This window comes from Sciurus carolinensis, chromosome 12 (genome assembly GCF_902686445.1).
Source record: "Sciurus carolinensis chromosome 12, mSciCar1.2, whole genome shotgun sequence".
Classification (NCBI taxonomy): Eukaryota; Metazoa; Chordata; class Mammalia; order Rodentia; family Sciuridae; genus Sciurus; species Sciurus carolinensis.
The window spans coordinates 26017949-26043121 of record NC_062224.1 but is presented as its reverse complement, the minus strand read 5'-3'; the positions used below and the strand labels follow the sequence as shown (position 1 = coordinate 26043121).

The 25173-nt window shown below is 35.4% G+C and overlaps 1 protein-coding gene across 1 annotated transcript in view; it reads left to right on the top strand.

The window, feature by feature from the left end:
* Positions 1–25173, top strand: part of Malrd1 (MAM and LDL receptor class A domain containing 1) — a 686047-nt gene that overhangs the window by 315961 nt on the left and 344913 nt on the right. Inside the window, exons 25-26 of the mRNA XM_047521295.1 lie at positions 290–537; positions 3954–4245. Coding sequence (XP_047377251.1) covers positions 290–537; positions 3954–4245 — 540 coding nt within the window. The remainder of the gene's footprint in view (positions 1–289; positions 538–3953; positions 4246–25173) is intronic.

Sequence of the window (25173 nt, the reverse complement as noted above, 5' to 3'; positions counted from 1 at the left end):
ATACATTACATCAAAAAATAGGTGTTGAGAGGAGAAAGCATATATGATGCTAAAATCTTTTCTCAAGTTTTGAGACCGGGACCAGATTTGTGGAGAAATGAACTTACGTTGCCATGGAAATAGCTGTATAGAACAAACTAACATGTTCTATTTAAATGCTGCCATCAGGATAGCATGTAAGGTTTTGAAATACTACGTGATATAGTAAGATCACTGTATTTTTGAATTGCAAACTTTAAAGACAGTGGATTTCCATTCTTTCTAAAATTAATTTGAAAATGTTTTCCAGGTACCTTTAATGGGCGCTGTGATTTTGAATTTGACCTCTGTGCCTGGGAGCAGGATAAGGATGAGGACTTTGACTGGAATCTGAAACCTAGCAGCATACCACCTACAAGCACAGAACCTGCTGTGGACCACACCTTAGGCAATTCATCTGGACATTACATCTTTATAAAGAGCTTTTTCCCACAGCAACCCTTGAGGACAGCCAGAATATCAAGCCCAATAATAAGTAAGAGAAGCAAAAACTGCAAGGTATGGAGGGAAAAAAACTCAAGACATATTGAGAATGACTGTTCATGAAATCAAATACAGAAAATAGAATGGTTATTATATGCAAATATGCATTTTAACTTGTTCAACTGGGATATGTGAGGGACAGAAAAGAAGAAGAAAGAATGAAAGGGAAGGATTGGTAGAAATGTTGGAAAATTTTCTCCTATGTATAAATCCCATGAATATTGGAATTTTGGAAAACAATGGGAAATTCCATGGTTAATTATTCATGACCATGGATAACACAAAAGAAGTAAAATACTAGTTGCTTACCCTCAGGGAGTTTAGTGCTTATTGAATATGAGAATTTTATCATAAAAAAACAATAGGCAGGATGCGATTAAATATGTCTAAGAATTAGTATTAGAGATGGTTAGAATTGCGATAAAGGGGTTGAAGGAGATTTCATAGAAAAGGAAAGAATGAACTTGGTTCTTAAAAAAAGAATTTCTGTGGGCAAGAAGGAAATGTGACTTAGTCCTTAGCTTGTGAAATTTCAAGAAAATGTGAAGTATTAAAAGTATAAATTCAACTTTATGATGTCTTAGACCGAAGAGCCTCATATGATGACTACTACTACTACGTAGGGGTTTCCACGTTCGTCTCACACCTACTTAGTTGTTTCTTTATACTCCACAAAAGATTTGAGTCAGCTAGGTTAGGAACTAAAGTTACCTTTACATGTAATATAAACTGAGCACTCAGAGAACTCACTTTTGAGAAACTGGTCCACAAACAAATGTGTTATTTATTTACATTTATGATGAGAAATGCAGTTTCCATAAAATCTGATCCCAGGGGCTCTGACTATGGTATTCCTTAATGTGTGAAAACTAAAAAGAAACTGTGTTCAGCAAGTTGTGGACCAAGTCAGACTAGGAGACGATTACATGACTTAAACCTTTGTTATCTTCAAGATCCAATCTTCTGAAGCACCTGTGTCCATAGCAGGACAAGACACACTGACCAGCCTTCAATATTCTACCAGTTAGAGTCTTCAAACATGTGAAACTTTATCACAGTTTTTCTGTCTGATCTTCATGTGATTTTATGGTATCATACCCATAGAGCAACCTCATCTCTAAGACTGTGAGAATTTTCCACAAATAAAAGTGATGTAATAATCAGATGAGAGTTTTAGAAAAAGAATTTGGTCAGTAGTCTAGAATGGAAGTAACAAGTCACAGAAATTGTATTAAACTTTTAGTTAGTTAAAAGTTGAGTTTTAATCAAACATCATTTTATGATTCCTCTGTCTTACAAATGACTGAATACTTTCTCAGAAATAAAACTCAGACACACAAGATTTTATAAATGTTGAATCTATGTATCTAGCTCTAAATATCTATAGAAAATTGCAAATAAGATTTAGTCTTGGAAAAATAATTAAACATTAAACATAATATATGTACATATAATTTCATTTGACTTCCAAGCTTTTCTATTTAAATACTTCTACTGAAAATGTTCAAAAGATTATTTTTTCATACTATGCTAGCTGAGGCTTTCATTCATCCTTATCTCCCCCTGGTCCCAGAACCATAGTCCCCAGTTTTTTAATCACCTGTATGAGAATAATGAAGTATATATAGAAGAACAGTCAAAAAATTAATAATTGATGTTCATTTTGTGAATATTTATGATATGGATTGAATACAGAGAGTTAAGGAAAGGTCATGCTAAGAGTTATTGGGTCTTTCATATAATAAATATGTGTATCAGGTAAGTAGTGACCTCACAAATTTACAGAAGAATCATCTCTGTCCTTTCACCCTCTGGAATACTTTTAAGCAAAGAAAATTGGATTTTTTTTCTCCGTTTTTGGAGGGTGGGTGGATGGGAGGCAAACAGACAGAGATTGATGGGAAAAGAGATCAAATCTATGAATAATGAGAATTTCCAGTAAAAAATACACCCTTTGAAGAATTAATAGCAGATTTTCATTCCCTCTTGTTGCCCTGAGATTAGGTTATCTTGACATCAGGTATGGTCCCTCAAAATGGAAATGTTGGTGTGTTTATTTGCACATAAATCCGATGGGATCATTCATAAAATGACCTTCAGATGGAGAAGCATGAACCAAGACACAAAACATAGACCTGGTATTTGTGGCACAGGTACAGATGTTAAGCAGAAACATAGCCGACCCTGTCTTTGAGTGCATGGGATCCAAATGAAAGTGGATCAGCTGGGCCTGATCAGTGTCTGTTGATACTGCCCATAAGATTGGCCCTAGGCCTTTTTATTTATCACTCAAATAAATAATTCCATCCAGGTTGTATCCGTCCCAGGACAAAGAGCCAAAGAATTCATATTGGAAGTTAATCAATTGAAGAAATATTTTTGGATCATAAATGAAAACTTGAAGACTATCAGCTAGGAAATTGGAGTAGCCACTTTACCTGGTGTACCTGTTCTTGGTCTAGGCTTTTTGTAGTAATGCCCTGCATATATTGCTTAATTCTTTACCTTTTAAACACATTCGTTTTTCTTTCTCTAAAGTACAATAGGATATATGTGGCTGTGAGATTCTCAGGGTCTGTTCCCTCTATGAAAATTATACCCCGTCTCTCATTCATGCAATGATAAGACAAGACCTCTAAGCAGTTCTGAATTTCTCTTGCTCATTTGTTCTGTTCTTTTCCCCAGAAGTTTCCCTGAATTTCTTCTGCTCTAAAACAATGACTAAAAATCTAGTAAAATTCTTCTTTGACACATTGAAATGTTAACCCTGCAAAATACTTCTATTAATTTTCACTCAGGGGAAAATCCTGAGGCTGTTCTTCTAAGACCTGTTTCTAGCATTTCAAGTAAAATTTGGATAATTGCTGTTCTGGTGGTTTTGCTATATAGAGGGAAACCCTGAGGATCTTGTAGAACTGAAATATGTTTTTACAAGAATGTGATGAAATAAGAGAGTATTCTCTGATTTTAAGAAAATGATTTAAGTCGCTCTGTCGATAATGAGCCCACTCTCCCAATAATGGCACCAATCCATTCATGAAGGCAGAACCTTTAATCACCTCTTAAAGGTCCTTTCTCAGTCCTATTCTTTTGGGAATTAAATCCCCAACACAGGAATTTTGTGGGACACATTGAAACTATAACCTCAAGGAATCTCACATTTAGAAGTCATAGAAAGTAAACGCAGTTCATTTTTCTATTAAATGTCTATTCAGTCCTTACTGTACTAGTAAGCTGTTGTACATCACAATATATAATTCAAGAATTGCCTAACTTCACTCTGTGTTACAGTGCTTACAGAGCAATGGAATATACTGTTCTAATGTTCCTCTCAGATCTGTTAATAAATGAGTTATTATAATATAATTAAGCATAAAGTTGTTATAATTAAGTGTACTAATAATATATAATATTCCTATTCTTGGTTACAGATCATTTTTTATTATCACATGTATGGAACTGGCATTGGGGTCCTCACCTTGATTCAAGTATCAGTCTCAAACCAAACGAAGGTCCTACTTAATCTCACTGTAGAACAAGGCAATTTCTGGCGGAAACAAAAGTTATCACTGTTTGGTGATGAAGACTTCCAAATCAAATTTGAAGGTAGAGTTGGCAAAGGTCACCATGGTAGTATTGCACTTGATGATATTGTGCTTACAGAGAGTTGTATATCATCTCATCCTTCTATGAAAGAAGAACTGACTGTGCCTTTTCCAACAGGTATGTTTTAATTTGTGTTTGCTTGGTGTTTTTGCAGGGTAGATGGTGGGAAGGAAGAAAATGGAAAAGCTGTAATATAAACACCCAGAGATTCATTGCTTCATAAAGAAAAAAAAAAAAAAAAAAACTATCTTTTGAACCTAAAAACCTATTTTCAAACTTTTACTCATAAAAATGTCTTCCAACTTTTCTTTAAACCTTTATTATACTTACTAGTTCCTGAGTTCTCAGTTTAATCTGCTTCCATCTAGATCAATATGACTCCTATGTTTACAGTTTGATTAAAAAATTCAATCCTACACAAACTTCCATTCACTTTTAACAAAATGTAAGAAAATCAAGAGCAGAGCTAGTCCATTTTAATTAGACTTCATTGTGGTTATATTCAATTTCTCTTGGACTTATGATGGTGTGACATCCTGAGAAACCCATCATTTAGTTGAAAATATTGTAAATCCAAAGGTTATTTAATATACCTAACCCACAGCACAGCTCTGCAGTACCCTGTAGCTCGTCAGTTGCTTACCCTCATGATTGTGTGACTGATGGAGAGCTAGGGTTCATGGCTGAGGCCCAGCATTCAGGGAAAGCATCATATCATAAACTGGGAGCCCATAAAAAGCTCACAATTTGCAATTCTAAGTATGGCTTCCACTGAATGCATATTGCTTTCTTCCCATCATAATGTTGAAGAATTTTCCTTGGATCAGTATAAATCAGGACCTGTCTCTGTGTGCCTTATTCTTTGCAGACCCATGAGTATGTCAACTTGAGTGGTTGAATTTATATATTGCAATAGTTTAGATGATGGAATATGTTCATATGTCCTTTTAACCTAAAATATTTTCTGGTAATTTGTCTAAAGAATTATAGCAAAATGTTGAGTTGGCAGACGTTCGATATAATACATGCAGTGACAACATTGTAAGAAGTGAAAATAGCCAGTGCCATTAATCTATATGATATATTAGAGGTATGAGATGAAAATATATTATTTAAATGACAAAAGAGCAAATTCCATCAATTGATAATGTGACAGATATTAATATGTAAACCATTAGTTTAGTGTAGAAAACAGGGCACTTTCATTGGTACCTAAATTGTGTCTTTCATAGTTAATAAAAACAAAAATTTTATTAGGAATAAGCTTGTTTATTTTCTCTGACTTTTAACATGGCAAGTAGGATGGAGAACATTCCAATTTCTGTTTTTTACTTCTCCATTCATTTCAATGTGAGTATTTTAACATGGATAAAATGAAGTTTCTCTATATATGTTTCCTAGTTGATTAAACAGTTTCTTCACCTGACAAGCTTCTAACTCTCTGGAATAACATAGAGGAAAACATAGAAGCATTTCAGGGTGAAAACACAGAAACATTTCAAGATTCTGATGAGGGATACATATACTCATATGGATTTATTGCAAATGTGTTTCAGGTTCCTCAGACTAATCTACTTCCTTGAGAAAAACTTTACTTTTTTTAGGATAGGATGTTTGGATCACAACTATACTGGTTATAATGATCTGGTCTTTGGAATAGTAACTTTATGATCATAATAAAAATTATCTCATCGTAGCATCCAAGTAGTGAGGGAGTAAAAGTGTTTTTTAATTCCTGTTGAACCACTTCAACATTTAATGAGCAGCTATTAAATATGATGCAAAAGGAATAAACTAATTTTGTTGGGGATATTAAGATCTTAAACAAGTAAAATCTGAAGGTCATTAAAAAAACTTCCAGGAGGAAAACAAAAACATATCTGTGGAATTATACCAGTTATATATTAATTATCAAACTAATGGCAATTATGAACAATGCTATGAATCTTCATTTTATTTGAGATGTTGTATCAAAATTTTTAATGAAGAGAAAATAAAAGAATCTTTCTTCTTAAGAACTCTTCATGGCAAACGGGAATAGGAAAAATCCCTCCCTGCAAACTCTAATATTGGGTATGACAAGTCAGTGCCAAGCCAAACCTTTGTGAGAATGTAGAGACTATAAAACATAAGTAGTTTGTATCTAGTTTGAGGCTAATTCATACAATGCTCAGAACTTTGGAACTACACTTGGAACTCATAGGAGGGAAAGGTCCTTCCAGTTTGTAGGGAAGTGGTGGCTGAATCTGAACAAAGAAGGAATAGATGAAGAATATGGTAGAGGTCCCTGTGGGAAGACCAAATGGCACGAGAGAGAAGAGATGGTGTTAGGCAGACTGTGAAGGTGGAGTGTGGGTCGTAACTCGGCAGAAGCAGGCACCTGGCGCAACTGAACACCTAAGACAATCCAGGGAAATGGACTAAACTGGCAACTACCTTGAGTATTAGTTTAATTTTTTCTCTAAAAGGAATATACATTGAAAGTATGTTGAATGATCTTAGAAAACAAACATAAGTGCACACACAAATAAAAAATAAGAAAGGATTAATATGAAATGTAAATAGTTAATACGTTATTAATATATTGATAAAGTTATTTTTATTATATAGAAATAGGGAAAAAGTATTCATTTATATAAAGGGTTAAAATTGGTAGGAATGGTTGTTGTAGAAGACTCCAAGAAGAAAACCTGAATGGCTTTATTTCTGTTCTTGGGAGCACTCTGAAAAATGAGGTAAAATAATTCATTATTTTCATAGCTACCTTGGCTCTGTTGCTTACATTCAATTGAAGCAAATGAAAAATACAAGTGCAATGAAGTTCACTTTCCTATGAAATATTGAATGTATCTAAGTGCATTCAGAAATTAAAAAGTATACATGTATATATTGGTAAGAGTAAAATACTACTCTTTGCAAAGTCGGTAATTGTGAAATGCTTTTGAAAAGCCATGCCTTCATATTGCGTTCAGAGGATTCTCTGACATTTTATGGAAAGACCATGTTATTTGTTTTGTTGGTTGTTTTGGGCTTTTTTTGTTTGTTTTGTGGGGAGGGGGAGATTGATAGCCTAAACAAATAAAAAACCAAATTACTTTCTTTATTTTTTTATTTTTACAGACTATGTTTTGATTCAATGTACAATAATGGGGTACAAATTTTCATTTCTATGTTTGTGCATGATGTAGATTCATACCATTTATGTAATCATACATGTACATAGGGTAATGATGTCTGTCTCCTTTCCTTCCCTCACCCCAGACCCCTTTCACACAATCCCCCTAAACAATCCAAAGTTCCTCCATACTTTCTTTGATCTTCATGAAAATTGGTACAAGAGAGTTAGAAGACATCAGGGAAACATAAATGTAAGCCACATATTCAATTTTGTTTTCTAGTAGATCATTTTTAAAAAGTGAAACTGATTTTAATATATTTTCTTTAATCTATCCCAATACTATCATTTCAATACAAAATCAATGGAAGATATGGTTTTTTTTTTTACTGTCTTTAAATCCAGTGTATATGGTATACTCATAGCATACCTCCATTTGGACCACGTTTCAATTGCTCCATAGCCATTTATTGCTGGATTTACCCATGGAGAGAGTATCAGGGGACATAGGACTCCTTTAGGTTGGGTGAAATTTGTGAATTTCCAAGAACTGAAGTTACATTTTTATTTAAATAGAACTACAAAAAAAATAATAATGTGCCCTGAGGTCAAATGTGAAAGTGCCAGCATCCAATTCTAGTGGATTAGGAATTAATTAGAACTCTCCCATTATTAGCTATGTGTTCCATATTGTACCTGAGACAATTCCCTCATCTACAACACAGAGAGAATAACTACTTATTCCTTAGGTCCTAAGGGTCTTAAGAATTAAAAGAGATAATTTCCCATTTTCTATGAATTAGCCTAGTCTAATGTCTGGCATATAGTAGACATTTGTTTAATAAAAATAATATCATTTTATATTATCCCACATTTTAGCATCTTTATCAATATTCTTGAGATAGTGTAAACATTTAAGACTAAGCCTCCACTATTTGTATTTTATTATGAAAATGTCTCTCTCCTTTGGAAAAATATTACTTTTTGCAAAGATCACAAGCATATAAGTATTTATATATCACACTAAATTCATTCAATAATTATTTATGAAAAATGTCTATTTTGATGTCAAATAAAGAATGTGTATATATTTGACATATTTAATGATTCTTATTCTCTCATTACTGTAAAACCACTTAACTTGGATCTTTTCCAAATCGAACAATAATATATGGTATTATTTCCACACGCAGTGGCAATATCCATTAAACTTTTGGAAATGACAAGTATTTACTTAGCCTTTCATCTATATTCATGTGCACGGTCTAACAGCTCTATCAATGAGATCTTAAAATAGCCAGGACAAGAGGAGGCAAAACATATATATTTAGTAAGATGTGACTTAATTGAATCTGGAATCAGTGATTCTAATTAATCAAAATAGACCCAGGGCTATTAGCAAAAGTAATATTAAATTATTATTGAATCCCTAGAAGTCATATTTAAGAGCTTATTTCGATGGCAATTTTGTTAATTACTAAATGATGGAGGATGAAAATAATTGTTTAATGAATTTTAATAAGAAAAAGACAATTAGCATTCCTCTTCTGAATGTTCACATGCAAATTCAATCACTGCTTTATTTTCTATTTATCTACAGATATTGAATAAACTTTAAGTACTATGAGGGCAGGGTCAAGTTTTATATATGTATATGAGTTTGTATTTAACGCCACAGCTACTTCCAAATAGGAGTTATACAATAAAACTATTTTGGCATATAACATGGCAATCAACCTTTGCTTAAAAGAAAAAAAAATGGATGCAAATCAATGGGGACTGAATGGGTTAGCTTCTCTTTCAGGTCACTCATTTCCCTGAAATATTTGGCAGTAGTTTTAAAGACCGTTGCTTACTGATGAGAAAGCTGGCATAGAAATTCAGAGTCCTGATTATATGTGGCTCAATTATCTAGCAACCCTTGTACTTGATGATTAGTGCAATGTGCATGAGTTCTGAGATATAAACACATGAACTTGGATCTCTACTTTGCTACCTAGCTATGGGATGTCACCAAATCTAATTCTACAGTCCTTATTACCTCTGTATCCACAGGACTATTGGATTCTATTTGATGATTTGGAAAATAATCAAGATAATAAATAGCATGTCTTGACCAAAGCTTGGAATATGGTAGGGTTCCTTGTTACTTTCTTTTCTTCTTGTTTCTCCTTTATCTTTTTACAGAGATTATGAAATTACACTATATATAAGTAAAAAGTTCTTAAAAGCATGTACTATATTTGCTGTGCTTCCTTCCTTATGTCCTATTTATTACTCAAAGCTAATGTTCAGATCTCCTTTGCCCTTCCTTTTCCCTTCAAAGAAATTGCTCACACAAGTCCCAAAATGCCTGTTTGTGGTGGTTAATTTATTATTCATAATAAAAAAGGGAGAAGTATGAGCAGTCACATAAAAAATCTGGAGATAGACTGACATGACAACCAGTGATGGATAAAGGAGACAAAGATGAGATTAGAGTGGCTTCATGTTTAAACCTGGAAACCCTTGTAAAAGAGTACTGAGATGCACAAAAGTTGGTGACTTGTTTGGGTACAATGTGGGTCGGGAAGAAGACAAATTCATCTTTATATGTACAGACACACTTTAAAATATTTTCCAAATTAGTGTTCCCTTAGTAGAACATCTCAATTTTTAATACCCAAATTTCATAACAGGCCCACGTCTTACTTTACCCAGTGTGTGTTTTATCTTTTTGGCTAACATTTATATTGGAAAAATAAGTTTACACCACCCAAAACTCACTCAAGTTATTTTATGCAATGTACTACAAGAAAAATCTCAGGTTCTTTTGCAAATATAATTGGTAGACTTTGGTGTTCTGAAAAATGCCATGGAAGGGCAATACAGAGGACGTGACCAGATGTTGCTGTGGCAGTTTTTATATGGTTTCATGGTTGTGGCCCAGGCTTCAGGGTGAAAATAGAGGTCAGATGGAAATTGAAAAATTGGAATTTTCTATCGGTTATATTTGCACTGAACATACAAGAGCACACATTTATCAATTCAGAACAATTTGTAACTAACCTGCTTCTTTCTCACCTTTGATAGTGCAAAAGCAATTGAACTGAATGAAATCCATTCTTTACTATTCACTTAGCATAAATTATTGTTTGTACTAGGAAATTGCTTGAACAGCTATTTGTGAAAGGACTTTAATTTTGTCATCTTTATTGCCTTTCCAAATAAAGTTCATTTAAATATGTGCATGGGCTTGCTACTTTTAAAATGTTTGCAACCACTTAGTCTGCACATATAAACACACTGCTATTTTTAAATGCCTTAGTAATTTAGACTGCATGAATAGTACAATAAAGTACTGATGTAGAAATCCATTTTCTTGTAATATGTAGAGCATTTTTATATTCTAGAAATTGTGTTGTATAATCTTGCCAGAATATATGGCTCAGATTTCAATTTATATTCATACTATGATCTATTTCAAATAAATTAAAACATTAATGTAATATTCTTCATGACAAATGTTCACATTAAAGATTTGGTGAGTGGTACAAAGCCCAGTAGTCCATTACTATAGGCTGTTTTTGCAGGCTGTGGCTAACCTAGTTAGTATATTTTCTGAAGCTCTGTGCGAAGTTTTAAGGCAATTATATGCTTTACTATATTTCTAAAGTGATCTGAGGTAGCATTTAAACAATACATCTGTGTAGCGAAGTTTAAGTGCACACATGCAGATATGTACACATGATCTTTAGCTGATGGCCTGTGCAGTCAGATTCTGCTAACTCCCTCTCCTAGGCAGCCCTTCACATTTCAAAATCCTCATGGTCCATGGTGGTTGTTTGATACTAGGAAGATGCACAACCAATAACCAGTTCAATAGAAAAACCAATGACCTAGTTCAAGGTTTGATGGTATTTTCCATTGACAAATTTTCAATATTTCTAGCAATAGATAACTATACCATGGATGAGTTAAGAACAAGCTTGTTACAATGGGCACATCTGTCCAAAGAAAATATCAGGTATAATATGTGGAAATCCCAAGAAATAGTATATTATTATTTCTGAGTATTTTGTTTGCATTGCCAGCATGATAAATAACTTAAAGTTGACAAATATTGAGATACAGTTTCTTCTGAGTGGATTTTAAAATTTTGCATGTGAGTAAGCCTGCCTTCCTCTATAACACCATTGATAATTGCCAATATTAAAACCCCAAAACTTTAAATTCATAATTTTCCCCAGTTTTTCACCCTAGGGATTATCACAAACTCCATACTGAAATAAACATGTCATATAGATATTAAAGCATAATTGGATAAGTTTCTGTTTTCTGTTCCTGACACCACTAGATACTTTATCAGAAAATATTACTTAACTTTTTAAAATGTATATGACTTTTTCAACACTTGAAATGGTCAAACATGATATTTTATTTTATGCAAAGGCAGTATAAAAAGCTTCCTGTGCATCTTGACCTAGAGCCATATTGATCCTTAAATAATAGGTCTTGTGTTAATGAAGGAGGAAATTAATTTTGAATTTCCCAATGCTTCATTGAAGATAAGAGATTTCTCCATTGTAATTTATCAGATAGATGCATTTTTGATGCTTATGATGATGAAATGAAATCTGTTGTTTAAAGTGGATTTGCTTGTTTGTGCATTCCAAACCCTCTTGATTTGATGCCATTTTATTCAACAGATATTTTCCAGATTCAAATAGTATTTCTATAACAGTTTTGGAATAAATACTTGACTGCACAGGTGCAGTCCTAAGATCTATGATCATGTTGTTCTCCTGTACTTGGAAGAATTCAAGGTCCATCCTTAGTCTTAAGATATCTAGCTGCAAATGTTATTTTTTATTTTTAATCTCTCTTTTTGATCCATTGAAAAGCCCTTGTATATACCTTATTGGGCTTTATGGTTATTTTTATTAATTGACATTCAAATTCCTTACACTTTCACATGAGCATGATCATTAAATATTATATCTTTTATTTCTTATTTAATTAATTAATTTAGGAACTCAGATTGAACCCAGGGACACCTAACCACTGAACATATCCCCAGATCTTTTTATTGTTTTTCTTTTTGAGATAGGGTCTAATTTGTTTAGGGCCTCACTAAGTTTCCGGGGCTGACTTTGAGCATGTCATTTTCCTACCTCATCACACCGAGTGACTGGGATTACAGACCTGTGCCACCATGCCTGGCTCAAGTATTATATCCCTTATACCACCAAATTTTATTTTCTAATTAGCACAGAATTTTCTGCCTCTGTTCATGAAGAATATTGGCCTAGTCTTCTTGCAATGTCTTCTACAACTTTTTTTGTATTTGAGTGATAGAAACTCCATAAAGGGCAAGTGAAAGTGTTCCCTTTTCCTCTCATTTACAGAAGAATATAGTGATATTCTTTCTTCCTTAAATGCATGATAGAATTCACCAGCTATCCTCTTCCCTTGAGTCTTCTTTGTGGAAAACTTAGTAACTAAGGATTGTATTTATTTTATATATGTAAAAGCTATTCACACGTTGTTTCTTCTTGAGTTAGATTTAGTAATTTGTCTGAGAAAATGTATGTATTTCACCAAAGTTGCCAAAATTTGTTATAAACATATTCACAATAGTCCTTTATTATCCCTTTAAAATACATAAAACACATAGTAATATCCTGCCTTTTGTTTCTCCTTTTGGATGTGTTTCTTGTTTTCACTAATTTTTTCCTTGGTATAAATGGAGTTTCATCAATCTGACTGATACTTTCCAAGAAACACCTCTTGGTTTCACTGATCTTTTAAACTCTTTGTTTTGAATTTCACTGCTCTCTCTTACCTGTATTATTTCTTCCTTCCTTCTCCTTTCGGGTTTCAAATACTTGGGGAGTTTTCCAGATATCTTGTTTGTTGCTGATTTCCAATTTGATTCTGTTGTATGATTTTCATTTTTTAAATTTGTTCAGACTTGTTTTATGGTCCTGATATGATCCATCTAGGTAACTATTCCACATGTTCTTGAAAATAGTGTGTATTCTGCTCCTTTGTTGCAGTATACTACAAATGCCAGCTTGGTTACTTCCCTTGGGAATGAGTTTAAGTCTTCTTTATCCTTACACTTGTATCAATAACTGAGAGAACTGGTAATGCTTCCAAATGAAGTTGAAGATTTGCCTGTTTCTTCTAACAGTTTCTGTTTTCTTTGACACTCTGTATTAGTCAGCTTTTCATTATTATATCAAATACTGGAGATGATTAATTTGGTTTATTTTGGCTCACAGTTTTAGAGGTTTTAGTCCATTACCCATCAGCCCCATTGCCTTTGGACCCTTGGTAAGGCCACACATCATGGTAGGAGCACACAGTGGAGCAAAATCATTCACCTCATGGCCAGGAAGCAAGAGGAAGAAAGAGAAAGGAGCTGGGTCCCATTATCCCCTTCCAGGACGTGCCCTCAATGACCAGGTCTCCTACTAGGTCCCACTTCTAAAAGATTTCACTTCCTTCCAACAGTGCCAAGCTGGCTCCAGGGCTTTAATAAATAGATGTTGGTGGGATGGTTCAGACCCAAACCATAGCAGATGTATAAGCACTTGGGATTGCTATGTTTTCTGGATTAAGTGACATTTTGTCATTGTAAAATGTCCCTGTTTACACTGGAAGTATTCCTTTCCTTGCCCTAGACTGAGGCTGACCAACTCATTCTCCAGGGAGAACTGCTTTGTGGATTGGGTATGCTGAACCATGAACCCCCTCAAGCCAGGAGGAAGAGCACTGGATATCTTGGCTCACATTTCTATAAAATGAAGAGGGTTGCCTATAGAACAGACATTTATTTTCATAGTTTTTGGATCAAAAGTCTGAGAATGGTGCCTACAAGTTCGGGTCCATGGTAAGGTTCTCTTTTTAATTTATAGACACTTGTCTTCTTACCATGTCTCCATATGTCAGAAAGAGAGCTACCTATCTCTCTTTCCTCTTCCTATAAGAGTAGAAATTCCTCCCTTCTTGAGTTTCTACCCTCATGACCTAGCTTCAAATACCATTGCCTTGGTATTAGGTATTGGTATTCAACATATGAGTTTGAGTGGCAGATGACAAGGACATTAAGTCTATTGCAATGGGAGAGTCAGAGCTTATAGTCTGGTTGCTTCCTATAATCAGTCTCAACTATTTACTAGTGTAAAACATTAACATACGTGTGTGTGTATGTGTGTGTGTGTGTGTGTTTATGTGTGACACCAGGTGAAAGTGGTTGAGAAATACTGTGTTAGTGTATCTACATGTTTCTCTTTCCTCAGTATATTTAGCAGTTTTGCTGCTAGATTTTCTTCCTGTTCCCTCCCTGACCTTCTTGAAATTACAAAAAATATTTTTTCTCATCTGTTGCTTGGTTCATGGATGAGGACCCTATAATAAGTGACAGATTAATAAGAGAAAAGCATACAAATTTATTTAATATATGTTTTATGTTGACATGGGATCCTTCAGAAATGAAGACCCAAAGATACAGGTAAACTTGTGTATTTTTATTACTAGGCTTGATGTATGGTGGATAGTCATGAACAAATTATTGGAGGACAAAGGGTATGATCACCATCAGGTAGTAAGCAGGAGGAACTTAGTACCTCCTGCTTACTGGGATTGTTTTTTGTGACCTATATCTACAGAGATAAGGATGATCCTTTTCTCTGGGTACAGGGTGCCACCTCTCACAGATGGGTCTTATGAAATGCTCTAGGGGAAAAGGGTTGAAGAAAGTGATAATGGCTTTCCTGCTTCTGCTGTTTTCTCAAATAGCAAAGTGGAATATTCTCTGATACCATGTCCTAAACTCCATTGACCTCAACAGATTTCATTTATAGGTTTTTAAAGTCTCCATCTCTGTAAAAACAGGTTTCTGTGTATTTTAAATGATTGTAAATATTTCTAAATGCTGTAGCAGTATATTCTCAGACTCTAAGTCCATAAAATTTACAAAAACAGCATTTCCAGGGCTGGGGAGATACCCTGGGTTCAATCCCTAGCACTGCAAAAAAACAAAACAAAACAAAACAAAACAAAAAACCTTACCCAGGTTAAGCATCAGCATCAGGGAGTATTCTTGTAATCACTAAAGAGATGTTACTGAAGAATCTGCAACCACAGGCCTAAAACAGGGATGCTTGGATTCTAAAGTGAGTAAAGAGCAGCTAAGACAAATCTCCTTGTATTTGTTTTGTCACCCTTTATTTCTGCATCATGTATTTTCTTTGTTCTGTTTGATTGCTTAGTCATCAGATTCAATCTGCTTTCAGTACTGCAATTCTTCAACACATATTCTGATGGTGGTGTTGTTATATCTTTTTTTTTTTTCTTTAGAAAGTGATTCTTCTGTTTTTATCTAATTTTCCAGTTATTTGAAAGGAGTCAGAATTTATGTTCATTGAATGATGATTTTGATAATATGTATCTATAAAAACCAATTTTAATTACTTACTGTGTTCTAAGTACCCTGCTAAACTTTTACATGACTGTAATTCAGGTTTCCCGATTATCTCTTTAATAGTGAGACACTGTTCACATATTCATTTGTTTGTTCATTCAGAAGCATTTTCAACCCTTATAATGTGGTAGGGACTATTTAAGGTACTTGAAATATTTATTTTCAATATAACATGTTCAGTGAAGCACTAATCATATGGGCAGTATACCACAGGACTGCAGAGAATGAACAAAACCTTTCTCTCTGTGACAGTAAAATGTTACAGAACAGAGGTAATATCTGAAGTGAAACTTGAAGAATGGCCAGTAGAAATGCCAAGTGGCCACTCTATAATGAAAAAAAAAAAGGAATTTTCAGAGAGTGCCGCTTGCCTCCGACCAGCGGGACAAACGACACATACTCTTCAGAAATTCACGAAGCAGCTTCCGCTTTATTCGGATAACACCCTCAATATATAAGCAGTCTCATGCATAAGCAATTGTAACCAGATATGTCCATCCAATCCTATTAAAGGTCAAGCGATCACGAGCTCAAGCACACATGTAAGATATATCTGTCCACGCGCTCAGTGGCTGAACTGATTGTCATACAGCCAATGGTAAATGCTTCCTGTTTTTCTCAAGGCGCATTCAGCATGCCCTTTGGCTCTCTGCCAGTCTCCATCTTGGATGCATGTGGCATAACCCTGGGCCCTGGGTCTCGCCCACCACATTTCCCCCTTTCTGTTTATAAAAGAGACCGTGCCTGTCTTAGGTTGTCCACAGCAGAGCAACATCCTTACCCGTCATCGGACAATGAGGCTCTAGCCCTCATTTCCTGTCTTAGGTTGGTATGAGCTCCCCATGAATCTTACCTGTCTTTGACTACTGGTCTAGCATATTTAACCAGATTGGGGGGATGAGCCAGCATCAATTGCGATGAGAGCTTGGCAAATAATGGCTGTTTCTCTGCACCAATGTATACGCGTTTTGTATAAACACTATATGCACAGAACAGATACAACACACAATAAACCTCCCACGGACAAAAACCCAAACCATTCTTTTCTCCATTGAACAGCAGACTGGAGAAATGTGGCGAATTGTTGTAAAAATAGGAGGATATAGAATAGAAGAGTTGGTAATGGGTACAGGATAGGGCCACGTCTTTACTATCCCCCATAGTTCACGTGAGTCTCCTCCATTAACTTGATGAGAAATCGCCAACACCATCAGCAGGAGAAGCCTCCTCATCTTCTTCCTGTTTTGGGGTCTCTGTTGAGGCCTTGACCAATCTCTCCGGCCCCCAAATTGGCGATTGTGCGTCCTGTGGGAAAATACAAACAGATCCTCGGTTCCAGATTAACACCGGATCTGGGCCTTTCCATTGTCCAGATAGAATGTCTTTCCAGAGCACTTGAGGTAGATGTTTTTTATTAGGCTCTGAATGACGGTCAGCAGCTGATCGGCCCTCAGAATTGAGATTTAAAAAATTTAAGATGAACAAGGCAACAGATAATTCGTCTTTTGGGGATCTGTATGATGCCCCTATTCCCCCTTTTTGTTTATAAAGCATGTTTTTAAGCATTAAATGGGCATGCTCAACAATGCTTTGTCCAGTAGGATTATAAGGAATTCCTGTGACATGTTGAATACCAAAGGTGGAACAAAATTGTTTAAAGGCCTGGGACATATATCCAGGACCATTATCTGTTTTAATTTGTTTGGGAACCCCCAGGATGGAGAAAGAGTAAACAGTGTGTTATTACATCTTTGGTTTTTTCTCCAGTATGAGCAGAGGCCATAATAAATCCTGAAAAGGTATCAATAGACACATGAATGAATTGTAGTTTTCCAAATTCTGAATAATGAGTTACATCCATTTGCCAAATATGATTGGGCTGAAGCCCTCTTGGATTTACTCCTAACAAGGGGTTAGGGATAAGTGTAGCACATTTAGCACAAGACTTGACTATGTCCTGAGCTGTTGCCTTAGTAATTTTATAGCGTGTACGTAGAGTGGAAGCATTGACATGAAACTTTGAATGAAAATTTTTTGCATTTTCAAGTGCATCAAAGACATGTGGGTCTCTGGTGGCTGTGTCTGTTAAATCATTGTGTAAACTTAGAGGACCTGGAAGGCCAGTATGAGCCCGAACATGCCCAATAAAAAAAAGGATCTTTTCTGTCCCAGATAAGTTTTTGTAAGCATTGTAAATATTTAGTAATAGTGGAGGTGAGGGAAATCAGACCAGTTAATTCTAAATTTTGAATAGCATTAACAACGTATTTGCTATCAGAGAATAGGTTAAAAGGCTCATGGTGGGTTTTGAATACTTCTATAGCTACTAATAGTTCTGTTTGTTGTGCAGATAGAGTATTAAATAGCAATGTTTCTATAACATTATCTATAGTAATAGCACCCGTACCATTTTTTGATCCATCAGTAAATATAAGGGTAGCTCCTACAATAGGTTCTTTTCAGGTGACTTTAGGGAAAATTATAGGATGTTGGCTCCAAAATTGGAGAAGAGGATCAGATGGCAAATGATTGTCAAACACAGCAGAAGTACTAGTAAAGACCATAGCCCATGAATTTGAATTATTAATAAGATATAGTATATGATCAGTAGTATATGGAGTAGTGATTGTTGAGGGATGTGATCCAAAGGTGGAAAGGGATACTTTTAATGCCTTAAGGATTAATTCTGCCACAGAATCAGTAAACAAGGATAAGACCTTGTTAGGGCATAATTCATATGAACCCATAGAATAGGACCCTTTTGCCAAAACACTCCTGTGGATAACTTATTTGTGGCCAAGACAATGAATGATAAAGGCTTAGCTAGGTCAATACGATCAAGATGAACCTTTTCCATAGCTGTTTTAACAAGCTTGAGAGCTGTTTGAGCCTTAGGGGTAAGCACCTGCTTAGAAAGGGGGTCAGAATCAAATTTAAGAATATCAAACAGGGGGCCCAAACTCGAGGCAGGTAAAGGTAAGGTCTAATCCAATTAATATCACCCAAAAGTTTTTGAAAATCACTTAAAGTTCTAAGTTTGTCCACCCAAAGAGTATTTTTATGGGTTTAACCATAGTTGCATTTATGATAGATCCCAGGAAGTTTTTGGTGTCTGTCATTTGTACTTTATTAATGGCAATATATAAGCCCCATCTTTCCAGTGACTTTAGTAAGGAATTATAACATTGCTCTAAGACAGGTTTTTCCTTATGAGCTAGCAAAATATCATCCATATAATGATAGATTAAAAGTGGAGGGTTAATTTGTTGATACACATCGGGGTGGAAATTAATCTGATTACCTTGCCCTTCATATGGTCCTTGGCCTGTCAGCATGTTTAGATTCCATTGAGGATTGCTCCCACAACTGCATTACGTCGGGCAGTATCAGAACATAACTCCTGGTTAGGCACCTTCCACATGAGATATTGTCCCCCAGATAAACATGCCTTTGCTAAATTACCCAAATTACCCAGTCGGAGTAAGATTTTGACTTGCAACATTCTCTAATAAAGAAAAGGTAAATGCAGCTTGTACTCCATAGGACACAACTGCCTCTTTTAATTGTTTTACTAATTTTATATCTAATATTTGATGATATCTCTGATTGTTTTGATCTTCAAATACCGGGAATATTGGGAACACTGATTGAGATCCTACATCAGCCCACTGACTGGGGGCCGCCCCTGTGCAGCAAGGACATGCGCCCCTACAACTTGGAAAAGAGTGGTGATCTGGATTATACGCTGGAGGGCGTGGCACAGTAGGGGTTAAATGCCACTGAGAGAACTTCTTTTCTAGCTCTGTCTCAGCTCCTGTTCTTCAGAGTTACATCCCTGTTCTGAGTCTGAACACCTACTTTCTCTTTCAGAAGCTCGACTTGATTGTTCTTCTTTTACAGTTTCTAATCTTTTTTCCCCTTCTCTTAACTGTTCTTGAAATTTTGGTTGTTTGGAAGTCAGAAACGAACTAATGTCCATATTGCCACAACAACAACAAACAGAAACGAAATAAGAAAAGGTAACACAAATAACACCTTACACATATTCATTTACTACAGGATGTCGCTGTCTCTTGGGACAGCCTATCATTACATTCCCTCTCTAGGGAAACCTTCCATTAAAACCTTAAGGCACCCGTTTCCTCAAATAGGGAAACCTTCTTGTTAATTACGCTAGCGAAACTGTCTTTTACTTATCTGAGCCATTCACCGCTCCCCGAACGGGCCACCACTTGCCACTTGCTGCAGACCAGCGGGACAAACGACACGTACTCTTCAGAAATTCACGAAGCAGCTTCCGCTTTATTCGGATAACACCCTCAATATATGAGCAGTCTCATGCATAAGCAATTGTAATCAGATATGTCCATCCAATCCCATTAAAGGTCAAGCAGTCACGAGCTCAAGCATACACGTAAGATATATCTGTCCACGCGCTAGGCGGCTGAACTAATTATCATACAGCCAATGGTAATCGCTTCCTGTTTTTCTCAAGGCGCATTCAGCTTGCCTTTGGCTCTCTGCCAGTCGCCATCTTGGATGCATGTGGTGTAACCCTGGGCCCCGGGTCTCACCGGCCACAAGAGAGGGAGGGAGGGAGGAAGAGAGAGAGAGAGAGAGAGAGAGAGAGAGAGAGAGAGAGAGGGGAAGGGAGAGAGAGAATGATAATGTGTTTGGAAAATGGCAAGTTTTCTCAAGTGTGTTCTTAGACCTTGAAACAGTAATTTGGGTACTGACTGTAACATTTTAAATGATATGTTAAAGAATGTGAACTTCCATCTTTGAATTCTATGGAGTTTTGTAATTTTCAGGTCAAGTATTTTAGAATTGGAAGTAATGTAATTTCTGTGTTCTTTAGAAAGATAGTAAGGGTTGACAACATGCGAAGTGCATTAGAGGAAAGGAAAATGCTAGTAGAATATTCCAGATGAAATACCATGAAGGTCTGAACTTAGGCAGGGTGGTGGTGATACCGCCGTTTACTGGTAATGAGTTCTGCTCCTTCTAATGTTGAAGATTGAACACTAGAGAAGCATGCCAAGGCAAGCATATTAAGCAGGTTTTATTTAAAGGGAATAATACAGACTTCTCCAGGCAGGAAGAAGGGGGCCATGGCTGATGTTCTAAAGTCCCAAGAAGTGAGTGCACCCTACATCTTTTATAGGTTAAAGTATTTTTTGTTCTCCAGTTTTCTCCCCCCTTATCTCCCTCTCCTTCCTGCCTACGTGACTAGGCCTGGTTTTGCATTAACTGAGAAACCATGGGCAAGGGGAGGGCCAGGGTGACTCAGGCAGGTAAGGGCCCAGGGGGCATTAATTAGCAGCTTCTTGCTTGCAGTCCTTGATAAAGGCAGGTAAATTTGGTCATCAATGGGCTCCGGAGATCCTTGACATTCCATTCTCCCAGGGGCAGTCTCCAACTTCCAGAGGCAGATGGCTTCATGGCTTCATTTCCTCGAATTGACCCAATTCCCTATTTCTACACTAACTACCTATCCTTAATTCTGGCTTCAGTGGGATGAAGGGCTTTATTAGGTAGAAATAATAGAGATTCATGGTTATGGGCAAATAAAAAATTGACCATGATAGATCTAAGGTTTTCTTGGACCCTTTGCAGAAGTTAATAAATTGCTGCTAAGAATACAGACCCTGAAATTCAAGACATTTTGAATTTTAGGTATCTCTTGAGAGATGTTCAGGTAGAGAAATAGCTTAAGCTGTTGGACACAGAAAATCTTCAGCTCAGGAAAGAAAAGATGCCTGCAGGTTTTGATTAAGGAGTCAGCGGATTTCAATGGGACTTGAAACCTTGAGTAAGAAAATGAGTCTACTTATAGTGAAAGTTGAAATTAAAAGAGGAAAACTAGAGACAGATTGTTATTAAGAGTTTGACTTTGATATTGTTCAGGAATCCTTTCCTTAACTTGGTGGGATTGTTTGAGGTTATAGAATGTTATAGAAAGTATGGAAGAAGGTAAACAAAATCCAGGGGTTGGTTGAGTTTTGCTTTCTTTTAATCCTTATCTATTGCCAGCAACATTACATGGAACTTGTACCCCACGTTGACATAGGAGAAACCAATGCAGACACTGCCCCAGCATTAGTTCTCCTTCAGTGTGTTCATTAAGCCCTGGTCCTACTCCTCTTGCCCACACCTGGTACAGGAGGCTGAGGACGGTGTTCCACACATCTGCACATGCGATCAGCACAAAGCATTAATTTCCTAGGCACAATGTCATTGCCTCACACTTGTGTATTTCTGGGCTTGTGAATCCTCTGGTTCTTTGGAAGAAACTGTCATCGGTGATTAGCATGTTCTCATCATTCAGATCTGAACCCAGCTGCCATCTACTATTTTTTTTTTTTTTTTTATGAGTACTGGGGATTGAACTCAGGGGCACTGAAGCACTGAGTCACATCCTTAGCCCTATTTTGTTTTTTATTTAGAGACAGGGTCTCACTGAGTTGCTTAGGGGCTCGCTTTTGCTGAGGCTGTCTTTGAACTCACACTCGTCCTGAGCTCACGCTCCTCCTGTCAGCCTCCAGAGCTACTGGGATTACAGGGTTGCACCATCATGTCAGGCCCACTTGCTATCTTTGCCCTTGCTATGTCTTGGCTCATTACCTTTCAGTGTATCTTGGGTTGCCCAAGCCTTTGTACAGATTCAGTTACTTAAAATTTCAAATTGTATAATACAATGTACCAGATATTTAAATATATATATATATACATATATATATAAATATATATTATTTTTAAATGACAGTAATTGTGTATTTTATGGGACACAATGTAACTTGTTAATATATATTTACAATGTGTAATAATCAGCTCAGGGAAAACAAGAGTATCTATCACCCCTTCCTTTGTACTGGGAACATTCAAAATACCTCTTAGTCATTATTTTGAAATCATCCATTAATTATTGTCAACCATAGTTATACTACCATGCTATATGACATTATAATGTACAAATTGCATAAACCCAAGTCATTGTGTCTTAATCTCCATGCATTGCACAGTGATTTTTTTTTTATTGTGTATCTACACAGTTGCACCTATGACTCATACAATTATTTTCTGTTTAGGCATAAGCCCCTAAAGTTCTTTCACATTATATTCCTTGCAAAAGAACTCCTTGAGTGATTTCTATTTGAGAGATGGGGATTTTCAACAGCAATGCATATTTTATTAGTAAACTGCGAAGAATTTTTCTCCTTTACTTTTTCATGCTTTTTTCCTCTAATATAATGGACCTTTATTATTGACTAAGTTCTCAGAAAAAGAGACATGTACATTTATAGTATGGTGGCAAAATGGGATATATGGCAGATTTTTAAAATAATTAAGAGTTTTCCTTATTATAAACTACATATTACCATTGCAGTACTTTAATTTGTTTAAAATGTAAAATATTATAATTTCTTATTTTCTGAAATGTCTGCTAAGATCAAAATTGGTTTTAACTAATATTTTTCCCACAGTTAGCATTTGAAAAGAAAAGGGAGTAGACATAATGAAACACAAAAATTTCAGCTCCACTTTTTATTGTTTTAATTTTTCCTTTATACAATCCCTTTCATTTTTATCTGAAGAACTAAAGTTTGTGAGTCAGAGGTAATAAAAATGATGTCAGATATATATTAGGAAGCATAGCCATTTCATCTTAATGAAATATTCATAAAACACAATATAGATTATACCATGACTCTGTTGCTTTCATACTCTTACATTAAAGATTGAGGATATGTAAATATCATTTACATATTTCATAAGATCCAGACTGCACCTAGTCTGAAGGAAAGGATGCTGAGCAAATTCTGGCAATAAATTTCATTTCCCACTAGTGAATTAAGACACCAGTAGTGAATTAAGCCACAAGATTTGTTGCAGGCACATTAGCCAAATGTTTTTTATCTATAAATAGCTCTCCTTACATGTATATAGTAGGTATTTCATTTATAGTAGGTTATTTTCATTATTACCTCATTTTTAAAATGAGACTTTCATTAATGTTATTTAACAACAAGCAATATGAGAGTTTGGGAAAATGTATTAACAAGTGAGAGAAGTTTCTATTGAATTTCCCTCTATCTATTAGAAGATTATTTCCCACAAACTTCTATGTGTATATATTCAAGTACATGTATGTAAGAAATAACATAGAGTTGACTGATTTTCCAAAGACTTTTTCAGTCCCTACCCTGAGTATCAACAACTTGTCCAGTGTTTTAAATGATGCTTGTCTTTAACAATTAAGGCTCATTTTAATTCTTTGAGAATCTTTGGCTTAATTGTGTTAGAAAAAAGAAAAATAACTCAAGATATCTTCACACTAGTGTTTTAACATCTTTTCCCGCATACCTGTAAAATAAATTAAAGTCCAAAATTCAAAATAGGCCTGATCTACTTGTACTGCAATGTGATGCATATGCTAACATCTAATATTCTTTGACAGGTGGAAGTGTGTGTGTGTGTGTGTGTGTGTGTGTGTGCGCGCGCACACATGTATGCGTGTATGAAGGTAGGTATATTAAAAGGAACTTTGTCACTAATGTTAGAATAGCTGAATATTAGCTTATCAAAGAACTGTTATATGATCACAAATATGTCATATTTTACTTGTCTCTTAGTTTTGATAACTCTGTGGTTTTTATAATAGAATTTTTAATTTCATAACCAGAAGCATCTGGAAGTAGCTTTGTGTAGTATACTTGAATATCTAACATAGAAACTCACATGATAAAATTCCATCAAGTAAAAGAGTTCATCCTATACTCATGCTCCTCAATGTTTCTGGGAATGTTCAAAGAATGTACACTATTTCTTCAATAATTACATTCTGGGGACCTTTTAGTAACAAATTTGTTTGATCTGCTACCTATTATTAAATCTTTTTATAAATTATTAATATCAGAAATGAGATAAGGGCATCACTATAGATCCTATACAAATTTAAAGGATAATAAAATAATACTATGAATAATCCTATGCTCACAATTTCATAACCTAGATGAAATGGGACTATTCTGTTAACAGAATGAATCAAAAAACATTACTCTATGTAAATGTATGATTACACAAATGGTATGCCTTTACTCCATGTACAAACAGAGAAACAACATGTATCCCATTTGTTTACAATAAAAATAAATTAAAAAAAAAAGAAAAAAGAAATGGGACTATTCCTAGAAAGACATAATCCATCAAAATGTATACAAGAATAAATAATTCTGAATAAGACTTATCTATTAAAGGAATTAACATCAGTAAGTAAGCCCTTCCAAAACAAAAAGTCACACAATATCAAAATACTATGCACTTAATAAATGCTGGTTCTCTTAAAACAAAAACAAAAACAAAAAAATCAGCCGCAGTAGCATGGTAAGTTATACCCAACATTTAAGGAGGAAAGTAAACCAGTCTTCTACAATCTCTTCCAGAAGATAGAGCATACTTG